General features: G+C 49.0%; 2 protein-coding genes across 2 annotated transcripts; both read left to right on the forward strand.

Moving 5' to 3' along the window:
- Positions 1–1274: 1274 nt before the first annotated feature.
- On the forward strand, positions 1275–1636 carry PtA15_7A161 (uncharacterized protein; the record flags this gene model as incomplete). The annotated part of the gene is made up of 2 exons (XM_053170739.1): positions 1275–1350; positions 1428–1636. 2 exons carry the CDS (start codon positions 1275–1277, stop codon positions 1634–1636), a joined length of 285 nt encoding a protein of 94 aa, XP_053021990.1.
- A 4189-nt stretch (positions 1637–5825) lies between these two features.
- PtA15_7A162 (uncharacterized protein) lies at positions 5826–6217 on the forward strand (the record flags this gene model as incomplete). Its single annotated transcript, XM_053170740.1, has 2 exons — positions 5826–6133; positions 6211–6217. The coding sequence occupies 2 exons, from the start codon at positions 5826–5828 to the stop codon at positions 6215–6217; spliced, it is 315 nt and encodes a 104-aa protein (XP_053021991.1).
- Positions 6218–13458: the final 7241 nt, after the last annotated feature.

A 13458-nucleotide genomic window follows, 5' to 3' on the forward strand; every position in this document is an offset into this window, starting at 1 on the left:
GAAGTAAATGTGACCATTGAACAAATAGTTTTAGATATCTGCATACAAAAAAACAACTACATACTTCAACAACAAACCAACGAAAGATGCGGACAAAAAACAGACATACAACATGGGCTCGGTGAATCTTTGCTGCAGCTTTAGCGTCCTGATCCATCTTGACAGGCTCGTCAAAGGGACCCCGGAGAGAGTCGGTGTCGTCCTTGTCATCTTCATCGGTGTCTGAATCGTCGTCCTTCATAGCGGACTGGTGCAAGATTTTCAACTTGAGGAGCCGGTAAAGAAAAGGATGTTCCTCGTCGATCATCTGCTTGTCCCTCTTTGCTCGGTTTTCCTCGCTGAAAAAAATCAGCCTTGATTGTTTTCGAGCTGTAATATAGGCCTCGAGGATTTTCGCGTTTCTCATCAACTTTGAGAATTTTCTGGGCCTGAATGTCAACAAAAAATCAAACTATTAGTGATGAATTGCTCAATCAAGGTGCCTGTCTCTGTAAAACACTTGCCTCGCGAAGAATGAAACCGCCCCAGTTTTTCTCGCCGGGTTCCTGAGAGCATATCATCGTACCGATTGCCTCAAGAAGGATCCTCGTGGAGTCCCAGCCATCATCCGACCAAAGCCGACGCCGACTGACTATGCTGATTTCTTCTTGCTCCACGAAAGCAAGGAAGGATTGCTTTGGCGACATCTTGAGTGAATTCATTACCTCACAAATGTAGGAAACTTTTGATGCCTCGGTCAACAGGTCGGTTGGTCGTTCAGGTGGCGGGAGCATCTTGAGTTTTTGGTTGGCTGAGTATTCTGACCGATCAAGGATTATGATCGGATGATCGGATGGAGACAAAGAGGAGGATGTATGTATGTATGCAGGTTTACCGAGTAATATGAGCTTTTCGGTAGTTTTATGACGTTCCTCCTTGATAAGCATAATTATGCTTCAAGTGTGGCTGCGCTTGGTCCCTGTGATAAAATCAAGATTCGAAATCTTGAACTTCAGATTTTTTTTTTCAATGGAAGCAATCATGATTGTGCACCTAAAAAAATACCAAAAAATTGAAAACATGTAGATGTTTGTTGTATCAAAACGTAGAAAGAATCTACAGAGTAGTGAAGGTGTGGTGACGGAAAGCATGGCGCTCCCAGCCAAACACTGGAAAACGCTCACGCGAGAAAAGCGTTTTTGTATGCAAGTCCCTCCCTCCGGGAGGGGTCGCTTCGCGACCAGCCAAACGCTGCACGGCCCGCAGGAGGCTGGGACCTTGTGTTAAGTTCGAACATGTCCATGCAGGCAGTCTTGAGTGACTTTGCCTTGCAAGCCATACACAAAACCAGACCGAATCCAATTACGGCCCGTACCTACCGCCGCCCCTCATACAGCAACCACCCTACTCTGGATCCAGTCTTGCCATAAACCACGCTACTTGCCCAGCAACCCACCGCAAGGCTAACGTCTCAACCCCAACCAACACACCCTTGGTTGCCCTTGGTGAGCGTGTCATAGCAACACTCTCCAACGCCCCCCTCGGCTGCGCCCTGGCCCGTCCTGCCTCCTTCGCAAGCTCCGGTCTGAGCTCTGCCAAGCGCCCCCGAGTTCCTCAGATTCGTCTACTCGCAGAACCCAAACCTGAAAGCCAATAACGAAAGCCTTGACATGGCTGTTGCCGCAGGCACCGTAGCTCTGCTGGCCCCGGCGCCCTCTAAGAGCATCTCTAACGGTCCGGGGGGCAGTTTGCCTGCGTTCCGCTGCCCGCGAGCACATGTCACAGCAGTTGCGGCTCAGCTCCAATTATGGACTGGCAGTGCGAGCCGCAACACAACAGCTCCCCCTCTGGCATCGCCAGCCACAGCCTTAAACCGCCACCCACCCAACATAATGCAAAACATTCTTGAATGGATGGATGATGAAGACGATGTTCTTGCCTCCCAACAAACAGTGCTTGGCTTCATGATCAAAATGAAAGAGAAAAAAAAACACGGTGGTTCAACACCTGGAAGAAGAGAAATCAACCGGAATCGACTTCAAGGACACCAGCAACTCTACAACAATTATTTTTCCGAGAACCCCGCATATCCTCTAGACACCTTCCGCCGTCGATTCCGAATGCAACGGGACCTTTTCCTACAAATTGTTGAAGATGTCGAAAAAGCCAACAATTACTTTGTACAGAAACGCGACGCCGCTGGAAGATTGGGCTTTTCACCTCTTCAAAAGGCCACTGCTGCAATGAGAATGCTTGCATATGGGTGTAGTGCTGACTCTCTTGACAAGTATCTTCGCGTGAGTGAGTGACCAAATCATCTTTTGCATTGCAATGTGATATCGAAAATCTGATTATTTATTATCTTCAAAAGGTGAATCAACAGCAATCAAAAGCTTGAAACAGTTTTGCAAGACTATTGTCAATGTTTACAGCAAAGAGTACTTGCAAAAGCCAAACAAAGACGATGCTGCTAGGCTCCTGGAAGTTGCGGAGAAGCGAGGTTTTCCCGGGATGATGGGATCAATTGATTGCATGCACTGGTGTTGGAAGAATTGTCCAGTGGCTGATAATGGGGCATGTAGCGGCAAGGAGGAAGAGCCAACCATTGTCCTTGAAGCAGTGGCCTTGTACGACACTTGGATTTGGCACGCGTTCTTTGGACTCCCTGGTACCCTCAACGATATAAACATACTTGATCGATCTCCAATATTCAACCAGCTTCAAGAAGGCGAGGGACTTTCGGTGTCTTATACTGTTAATGAGACTCCCTATGATCTTGGCTACTACCTCGCAGACGGCATTTACCCTCCGTATGCCACATTGGTCCAGACAATCTCTCAACCGCAAGGAGCAAAGATGAAGCACTTTGCAAAAATGCAAGAGGCCTACCGGAAAGATGTCGAGCGAGCTTTTGCGGCTCTGCAATCTTGCTATGCAATTGTGTGATTCCCTGGTTGATTTTGGAAACAAGATGTTCTCTCCGATATCATGCTAACAGTGATTATACTCCACAACATGACCGTTGAAGACGAAGCTGGGACTGAATTTGACGGTGACATTGAATACGACCAAAATGCGCGTACCAAAGCAGCCATCTCCACCAATGGACCAAACGACTCTAGTTTTGAACTTTTCATGTTACAATACCAGTCAATTAGGGATCCCAAAGCACATGCCCAGCTTCAGAATGACCTCGTTGACCATTTGTGGAACAAGCTTGGCTCTGATGAACCCAGCTCCACCACTTAAATTACTTGTTTTTTTCTTGTTTTGCTTTTTATCTCACTCTTTACTTCTCTCAAATGTTTCTCACTCTTAACGTACTGCTTATGAAGAGAAAAAACGTTTTTGTATTTGCATTTAAGCTTGAATTCAAAAGAAAACAATGAATCACAAATAAATCAATCAGTTATGCTTAAGAATCAACAGACTCTTCATCGTCTTCATCTTCTTCTTCGGAGTCTGACTCTTCATCTTCTTCCTTTTCTTCCCTTTCTTTTCTCTCCTTCTCTTCCTTCTCCTTTTTCTCCTTTTCTTCCTTTGCCTTTCTCTCTTCTTTGGCCTTCGCTCTCTTGATTTTTTCCTTCTCTTCTTCGCAAGCCAGAATGTCTTTCTTCTTCTTTTGATAGTAAGCACGGCTTTCGTCGTCCATTGTCGTGAGGTCCCTGGACATGATGGAATCCTCAATTGCCATTTGTGCCGCAGCTTTCATTGAAGACAAACGGTCACGCGTGATGTCAAGCAGTTGTTTTTGCATCTTGATCATTTTGTCGAGAGAAACCTCCTCGGCCCGTTTCCGTTTAGCAGCTTTAGAACCTTCCATACGAACGTTTCCGAGGACAGAGCGACTGGCTTCGGAATCGTCATCTTCAACGTCAATAACAGCAGGGCTTGTGGCGGCAGCGGTAGAGCTGGGAATTTCGGACGGTGCAGATTTAGTCGAATTCTTTGACTTCTTTTCTCGAGCATCATTCTCTTGCTGAGTAGCCTGCCATTTGGGGGTGTCCTTCAGAATGCCCCAGCAGTGGTCGTAAGTGAAACTGGATCCAGATGTAGTCTTGTATAGCTCTTTGGCCTCGGTTAGCTGAATAGAAGAAGAGTAAATGTAAATTTTGAGTTCATCATACAAACAGCAAAGCCAAAAAATATATGTACAACATCATCGCGATTTTTCCCACTTGCCAAACGCCGCTCGGCAGTTGCATAGCATCCAGCAAACTTGCTGACCTTCTTCCACCGATGGGAAGTTACGTTATCCAGTTTGCCTAGATGTCATTTAGTTATCCAGTCCTATGTGGTGTAAAATCCTACATCAATTGAATCTGTGGGTGTCAAGAGAAAGGTATAATGTTGTTTAACAATATGGACCCCAATTTATTCCAAGGAAATCATCTTTTTGATGTTAAAATAATGCTTTTGTGACCAAAAATCAGTTTTCTGGTCTAAGTTACCCAGATAACTGATTTTTGGTCACAAAAGTGATATTTCAACATCAAAAATAGGAGTATATTCAAAAAAAAGTGGGACCATACTGTTAATCAACATTCAGCCTTTCTCTTGACACCCACAGATTCAATTTATGTTGGATTTCACACCCCAGAGGACTGGATAACTAAATCACACCTAGGCAAACTGGATAACGTAACTTCCCATCGTTGCTTCTTTGATATAAGGGCCCAATGACATTCAACGGCACCGGCGGGTCTGAAGGGAAGCTCTTTGAATCCCTTGATGTGTTTTTTGGCCGCGTTGTACTCCTTGATGAGGTCTCCAAGGTATTCGTGGATTCTCTCCCAAAAGGTCGTAGCCTTTTGTCCTCTCCCAACAATGGCGTCTTGGCTAGTGTTCAACCAAGCAATACATAGTTTCTTTTCTTCTTTGATGCTCCAACGGGGAAAGCCCTTTTTGGGTTCGGAGGTTTCATTCGGCTTTGAGGTGTTCTTGCTGCTGGAATCCGCCGGTTTGGGGGAGTTGATATCAACGTCGGCTTTGCTCTTGGAGTTAGCTTTTGGTTTTTTGTTTGGTTTTTTCTTTCTTGGTGACCTGCAAGGAGGAGATATCAGAGTTGATGCTGTTTCATCCATCTTTGCGGGGTATGAATTCGAGTGGATGGAGGCGTGTATGGTCAATCGCGGCTTGGATGCAACCCGCAGAAGTCGGCAGGTGATCGCGGGTTTGAGTGCCACCCGCAATGTTCCCAGGGTTGTTTCGCAGGGCCGTTAGAGCGCAAAAAAGGGCCCCGGGCCGCCAAAGTTCGCCCCCGATCGCCGAGTCGCGGCTCCGTTAGAGATGCTCTAAGCCGGGAATCCAGAGGATCAGCAAAGATCTTCTGGGAGGCCCCAAGTCGCGCAAGTCGCCCGTCCAGCAACACATCTCCTCCGCGACGCCCCCCCTCCCTTGCCTGCTGCCGCTCCCATTGCCCTGCCCGTCTGCCGCGTTGCCTCTGATAATCCCCAGAACCCGAGCGCACGCAAGAGCTGGACCGTCGACATGAGTGGGCTCAACAGCATCCAGAAACAGTCTAGCCGCAGCATCAGCAAGCCGGCTTGGGGTAAGTTTTTTTTTCAACACCAAACCAAATGATGCTGCTGATCAACTCATCTCTCATCTGCTCTGCCTCCAAGATGTTTGCGGACCTCATTGGCCCACCTTCCATTGAATGTCAAAGGACCATGAAAAAAAAAAAAAAAAAAAAAAAAAAAAAACATTTTTCTGCCATATGTAAGTCTGTTTCTTCCACCTGCACCCACCTCCTCATATTTGGCCTCAAGCCAGTAGCTTGAGCCTGAGCCCGCCTCCTGCCAGTGTTTGGCGGCTGTTGTTCATGGCCCCCCTGCCTCCAGAACATGACCTGGACTTCAAGCTTGTCTCAGACCTTATCCACTGATCTGGGTGCTCTCGGGCACGCTGCTCAAGGGCTTCCGGCTTGCGTTGCTGGTTCTACATATGTTCAAGGCGCTGAATTGTGGGAGCGACTTGCGGCTGATTCCAAGCCGACGGCTGGCCTTCTGAACGCTCATTGGAGCAGGTTCCCAGAGAGACTGCAGACAGAAAGGATCATATGCTTGTACTGCAACGGCAAGGCCAACCGCACCAGTCTGCCCCTGCTCACAGGCCCCTCCTACACAATTCTGAACGGGAGTCAAGCAGCAATGTTAGCTTGAGTTTGGGTACATACACAGCCTCATCATCAAATGTATCCTCCTGATATTTGACCCGTTTTTTTGCCAGCTTTTGATCTCTGAATTATTCTGGGATATATCTTGCCAACATTCATGGCTAGGCAAAGGCCATCTGACCTGCTCCTCCAGACCTAGCTAGACACCGAAATCCCTGCTGATCTGATGGAGTCTGGACTTGGAGGGACTCAAGCCGGGGAGGCCCACGGCCTATCTGTACACAAAGACGAACTGGGCGGGGCGGAGGAAGGATCTGTGGCACGCGTTCTTCAAGCAACACATTCAGACAATCCGTACCCATTTGGCAATGATGAAGAAGCGCGAATGGCCAGCAGGTCCGGGAGTGGCAGCTGGTCGGGATCACCATCAAGGAAGGAGAGAAGCTGGCAAACAATATGGCCCAGGAGCTGGGGATGCGCGGGCTACCGTACACTACATACAGCTGATGTGTGCGCACTTCAGCAATTTTTGATTTTTTTTGCAAACCCATGATCTTTTTTGGCCCCCAAAAATATATTCTTCCTCTCTGTACTGAAATTTTTATGTTTTGTAGACATATTGGTTTATCACAACTACTCAGCTGTCAGAGCCGCAATCAATGGCAAAACCCTATCCAAGACCAACACATTGTTGGCCGCTTCAATCAGCATAGAATCCCTTTGACAATGGACAAGTCTGTACAAAAGGACTAAATGTCATATGTGAGCCTGCCGCGTGTCAAACCTCAAACTCAAGATCATTTTCCTTCAGCGGTGGGACCACCGGTGACCCAGCCACCTTTTTTTGAGACTTTTATTCCATCCCCTTGGGATAAAAATAGGGTCTCCAAGCTGGTGAAAATCAAAGTGAGCATGTGGGGTTTTCTGAATTAGTTCACTGAAAAGAAACGGGGCTGTTGATTTTTGCAATTTGTCTTTTGCAATGTCAGGAAATTGCAAAACCACAAAATTGTAAAACTACATAATATGTCCAAATAAATCAGATTTGCAATTTCTCATAGAAATGGCAGAAGCGCAAAACAAGGCTGTGCAAAATTCAAATTGCAAATTTGTAGATGGTGCCAAGTGTTGCACATAATTACAATTGAAATCTTACCATCAATGGCCATTGCAAAAATGGCCATTGTAAAACTGCATCCATGAGCTAAGACAATGAGTATTGCAAGCTCATTCGTTTATGAGGTAGCAAGCTTGTAAAATGGAAATTGTAAAAATACATTCCAACCGTCAGATATGTAATTTTGCATTCCCTTGAAAAAAAGGTACCGCGCCAATGGTCCTAAAAAAAAACAAGGGATCACGCAGTACAGATCAAGAGGAGGGGAGAGATCCAGCAGGAAGAAAAATATGGAAAATGGGAAAACAGAGCACCAAAACAAGGAAAGCAAGAAAAGCACCAGAGGCAAACATGGGGGAAAGATATCATGATTTTTGACGAGAAGATCTTTGCGTACCCTCCTTGGGGACGGATTTCTGAGAGGAAGGAACCAATTTCCAAGTAGCGGCGGCTTTCTGAGGGGCAGCGGCAGTGTTGCAAGTTGTGGCGGAAGATTCTGGGGCCCTACTGGCCTCTATTAACTGCAATGGGGCCAATCCAGAGTTCTGGGACCTCAACTTGTCTTCCTCGGCGGCCCAATGAGCTTTCCAGTAGGCTGAGGCGCGGGCGGCAATGCGCTCCCAGTCTGCAGCTTCCAAGGGAGCGGGCTTGAAGGTACTGCGGGCAACGAAGGGTAGTTACGTTACGTTGCGTTATCCGCGCAATGTTGGTAACATAACTACCCCCGTTATCCAGGCCCCCCTGTTACTTTACTAGTAACGGGGTCATTTCAGGCCCCACGCGTAACGCAACAGGCCTCATTTTTGAGGCCCGTTATCGCGTTATCCGGGGGATAACGCGATAACAGACCACTTAAGGCCTTTTTTGCCGGTTCTCAGGGGCTCCGCGCGCCCGGATAACGCAACAAGCATAAAAAAAACGGCTTGATGTGGTGCAATAACGTAATCGCACCGCTGTTATGCGTAAAGCGTAGATAACGACAAAAACTGATGAGCTAAACGGAGGTCTGGGAGCAGCGGACACGAGGCGAGCCGGACGGAGTGGTTGTGGAAGGATTGGTTCATTACACAATAGATCAGAAACAGGAGAAAGAGAAGAAAGAAGAGAGAAGAGAAAAACAATCAAGACTGTACCTGGGAGCAGCGGACACGAGGCGAGCCGGACGGAGTGGTTGTGGAAGGATGAGGAAAGGATCCTTCCACGTCCGCTGATCCCAGGTGTACAAGGTGAGATGTGAAAGCTGTGTGACATGTGAGGAAAAGTGGAATGAAATGTATGTAGCAGAAGTGAAACATGAAACAAATGTGACTACCTCAACACCCCCCCTTGCTGCATACATGAGTGCCATAATCAGAGAAATAGAGAGAGTAAATATGGAAATTGAGGGGAAAAAGGGAAAGGAAGAGAAAGAAATAGAGAGAATGATAGGAGTTGGGGCTGGGAATGGGAAGAAGGAAGGGAAGGAGAGTGAAAGGAGTGTAGAAGATTTGAGAGGGGAAGAAGAATTGAAAGATTTGAGGGGTAGGGTAAAGTGAGACTGATCATCCATCGACAATGCCAAACATGGTGCGATGTTTTTCCAGTGCTACGCGGGGCAGAGGCTTTGTTAACATATCTGCCAACATGTCCTTGGTTGAGACGTGCAGGAGTGTTATTTCGCCATCTTGAAGACATTCTCTGATGAAATGGTAGCGCGCATGAATGTGTTTTGTTCTTGCGTGATGTTCCGGATTCCTTGCAAGAGCTTCGGCGCCCTCATTGTCGACGTGAAGGGGAATCGCGGTGTCCGGTCGTAGATGTAGCTCGCTGAGAAGGTGTCGGAGCCACAGGCCCTCTTTACAGGAATCAGAGAGGGCCTTGTACTCCGCTTCGGTGCTAGACAAAGAAACAGTAGCTTGTTTTCTGGATTTCCATGAGATGGCTCCATCACCGATGCGGTACGTGTAGGCGGAAGTGGATCGACGATCGTCGCGATCTTCGGCCCAGTCAGAATCCGAAAAGCCTGAGCATTCGAGTTGACCACCCAGGCGAAGTTTGAGGTTCTTAGTTGAGGCTAGATAATTCAGGATTCGCAGACCTGCAAACCAATGGGCAGAAGAGGGATCTTTCAGATGCTGGGAGAGGCGGTTGACGGCAAAGGAGATGTCTGGTCGTGTGCACTGCGAGACCCACAGCAGTGAGCCAATAAGTTGATTGTACGGGCCCGGTGATGGGGGATCAGATGGTTTCCGACGGCTTAAGTTTTTGAAGTTGCAATCAGTTGGAGTCGGTACTGATATATGTTGGCCGTCCAGAAAGCGTTGACAGATTTCCGTGATGTAGTGTGACTGATTGAGAAAAACGTGTCGTGTAGCCAGATTGCGAGTGATCTTGATGGAGAGAAAGTGGTTTAAATCTTCATCGGCACCGATTTTGAAGCGTTTTCCAATGGAGGCTATGAGAGAGTCAACAAATGACGGCTCGCCGACAATGGCTAGGTCATCGACATGAGTGGTTAGAGCGCCAACCAGCGAGCCTCGGATAGTTTTGAAGTACAGAGTTGGATCATACTTCGAGTTAGACAGACCAAGGTCAATGAGGGCCTTGTGTAGTTCAATGTTCCATTGTCGTGGGGATTGCTTGAGTCCGTAGAGTGATCGGTTCACTTCACAGACCCAATCCGGATGCTGAGAGTCTTCGAAGCCGGGGGGCTGTTCCATGTAGATTGGTTGGTCCAGGTGTCCATTTAGGAAAGCTGTCTTGAAGTCTACTTGACGGCCTTTCCATTGTCGACATGCCAGGAGACTGAGGATTAGGCGGAGAGATTCGAGTCGAAGGGTTGGCGAGAAAACTTCGTCATAGTCAAGACCCTGTACTTGGGTGTATCCCATTGCAACGAGGCGAGCCTTGAGTTTTTGGATGGTTCGGTCGGGTCGGCGTTTCACTTTGAAAACCCACTTAGATTTGATAATTTTTCGCTTGTCCGGTCTTGGCACCAGGCGCCAAGTCTGCATGCCAAGGAGGGATGCAAACTCGTCTTCGGCAGCTTTGAGCCAGCGATGTTTGTTAGGTGATTTGAGGAGTTGACGCCAGGTCTTTGGCGTGTCGATGTCGTTTTCTATTGAGGCATTTTTCGACCACGTGCCGTAGCGATCTGGAGCTTTGCGCTCACGGCCAGAACGTCGCCTAGGGGGTGGAGATTGGGGCAGGAGTGGTGGTGAGGGAGGCTTGGGGGGTGACGACGAGCGTTTGGGAGGTGGGGAGTGGGGAGGAGAGGGAGTTGGGAGTCGAGGAGAGGCGGAGGCAGGTACTGGCGCTGTAGGTGAGGAAGATGGGAGGCTGTGGGGAGGTAGACGGTCAGATGCGGGAAGAAGAGGCGGTAGAGAAATGATAGAGATATCCGGCGAAGGATGCTCAACTGGAGAGATGTCCGAGTCTGAGCTGATGGGCATGGGATCACGAGGAGCGTTGCCTGGGGCATGAATTGAGGCAGTCAAGCGGCGATCAAAGCGGGGACGGAGAGGAATGTCTAGTGGAGGAAGATCCGGAGTGTTAACTTCTTTGGTGGGTTTCTTGGGGGAATGCGGCTCGGGATTCGAAGGTATGTTTGGATTTGCGCATTGATTTGGTGATGGGTTGTCAGATGGATGGGACGCCGTTGCCGGAGGTGCAGGAGGAGAAGAGATCGATTTTGGCCATGAGACCTCGACTGGTAGAGGTTCCGGGGGGGAGCGAAGTGCGGCACCGTATGGAAAGATGGAGTCATCGAATATAACGTCCCGTGACTTGACAACAGAGCGTTTTTCCAGGTCCCAGAGCCGAAAGCCATTGCCGTCAGATAAATACGAAAGTAGTAAGGACGCACGGCCCTTGAGATCAAGCTTTTTCCGTTCGGCTTCAGGAACTTTGTACCAAGACAGACAACCAAATGGATGGAGAGATTTAAAGTCAATAGCATTTACCCCTAGGATTGAGGTGGGGGAACGAAAACCTTGTGGTGTGTTGCAGGGGATTGAGTTGTAGGAAAAGAGTGAGTGACGAAGAGCGTCGACCCAGAAGGACTTCGGAAGTCTTGCCTGAATTAAAGATGAGCGAACAAGGTTGCTGATTGTCCTGTTTGTTCGCTCTGCCACACCGTTTAATTCTGGAGAGTGAGGGGGACCGGGTTCATGTTTGATGCCAGCACTGGCAAGATATACCTCAAAAGCCTTTGACATATACTCCCCTCCGTTGTCGGTTCTCAGCGAAAGAATCTTGTTCTTGCCGTCTCTCTCAAAAGAAGCGTGGAATAATTTGAAACAGGCAAACGACTCGCTTTTGAATTTCATGGGAAAGACGGAGAGAAATTTTGAACAATCATCTATGAAGGTAATGAAATATTTGTACCCTTCACGTGAGACTACCTCGTAGGAACCGACATCAGAGTGAATTACTTCCCCAGGAGCTGTTGAGCGATGTGAGGACCGAGATTTGAAAGACTTCCGGTGCATTTTGGCCTGGACGCAGGTCGGACATTGCTGAACCGCGATCTCGTTCATTTCAGAGGGATGGATGTTGTGCTGTTTTAGAACTGATTTTAACGGTTTGAGACCGATGTGCGAGAATCGGAGATGATAGCCGAAAAGAGAATTGTCAACTTGACTGGGGGAATGGGTAAATGTGGAAGATGAGCTCACAGGCTCAGGGGCGAGGTAGAAGAGGTTTCCTCGTCTGTATCCCCTTCCCGCCATGGTACCGTTGAGTTTGAGGTCAGAGGACTTGTAGAAGTCGCACGATGACTTGGTGAAGATGACCGTGAAGCCTGCGTCACAGATTCCAGCCACTGAGAGAAGGGGTTCATGGAGAGAAGGAACCACCAGAGTCTTTAGGGTCGGGCCGCCTTCGATGGGGAGTCTCGCCAGACCTTTGTGAGTGGCTTCAACGACTGAGTGGTCCGCAAGGCGAACAGGAGTGTGATCGCTGCGGAGGCTGGTGAGAGCGGTGGCATCTGGCGTCATGGAAAGCGAACAGCCAGAGTCAATATTGGCATCTCCGCAGGTCGGCGAGTCAAAGCTGGCGGAGAGAGAGGCAACCGCGTTGCCTGCAGACACCTCTAGTTCGGATCCGGAGTAGTCCGACTCCTCATTCTCCGCAGGATCTTGAGAGGACCTGCCGAGAGTAGCCGCTGAGGTCCTTCCCGCCCTAGCTGCTGGTTTGGCTTGGCTACCTTGACGCTTATCGGAGTCACCTTGGTTCGCTCGAGAGCGTTGGTTTGCTTTGTGCTCGTCCAAGATGCGTCGAGAATTGTAGCAGTTGTTCAAGTCGTGGCCGTCCACGTTGCAGAAGTTACAGTGACGAGAGTTGTCACGAGGAGGTCGGTTGGGGCGACTACGGGGTTTAGACGAAGAGTGTTGGTTGGAGGCCTTTGGCTTGGCCGAGGAGGTCGACACGGGTGCCTCTGCGTCGTGAGTCTTTCGACGGAGGTATTCGCTTTTTAGAGCCACAGCGACCTGTTCAGCAGTGACCTGAGGCTGATTCATGAGGGAAGAGACGCAGCTCATCCAGTCTGCGGGGAGGGAGTTGATCAGGGCAGTGGCGTGAATCTCATTCACGGTGAGTGGTTTTCCGGGGGTGACGAGAGAGTCAAGGCGTTCGGCTACTTTTGCCACCTCGTCAATGTGAGCCAACATATCATCGCTTTCCATTTTCGAGGTAGAGATCATCCGTAACCAGTACATACGCCCGCCAGCGGAGCTGTCGCAGTGGACTGAACGGAGAGCCTCCCAGGTTTTGGCGGCGTCCCCTCGGTGAAGCCTGGTGTAGCGGAAGTTGGGTGGCTCGACAACTTGGGAGATAAGAGTGCAGATGGCTTTGCTGTCGCTCTCCCAGTTCAAAGGACGTTTTGCCGGAGGAATTTCCTTGAGGGCGTAGTCGACCTTGTAGAATTCGAGAAGACTGAGCATTTGATACTCCCAGTCGGGCCAGTTTGATCGAGAGTCGGGGGCCTTCAGCGGGATAATTTTCGCGCTGAGCAGTTTGCTTGGAGTGCTGTCTCCGGCCAGGCTGGCCGCGAGGTTCAGACCCGGATCGTTTTTGGAAGTCGAGGCGTCCGTCATAGCGAGATTGGGTGGATTGAGTAGAGTGATCCTTCGAGAATTGACAACCTAACTTGTCCAGTAAAACCGGTATTTAACGTGCTTGGTAGCTGGTGTTTAGCGCGGGCTCATAACCTGATGAGCTAAACGGAGGTCTGGGAGCAGCGGACACGAGGCGAGCCGGACGGAGT

Source organism: Puccinia triticina, chromosome 7A (genome assembly GCF_026914185.1).
Source record: "Puccinia triticina chromosome 7A, complete sequence".
In the NCBI taxonomy this organism is placed as follows: Eukaryota; Fungi; Basidiomycota; class Pucciniomycetes; order Pucciniales; family Pucciniaceae; genus Puccinia; species Puccinia triticina.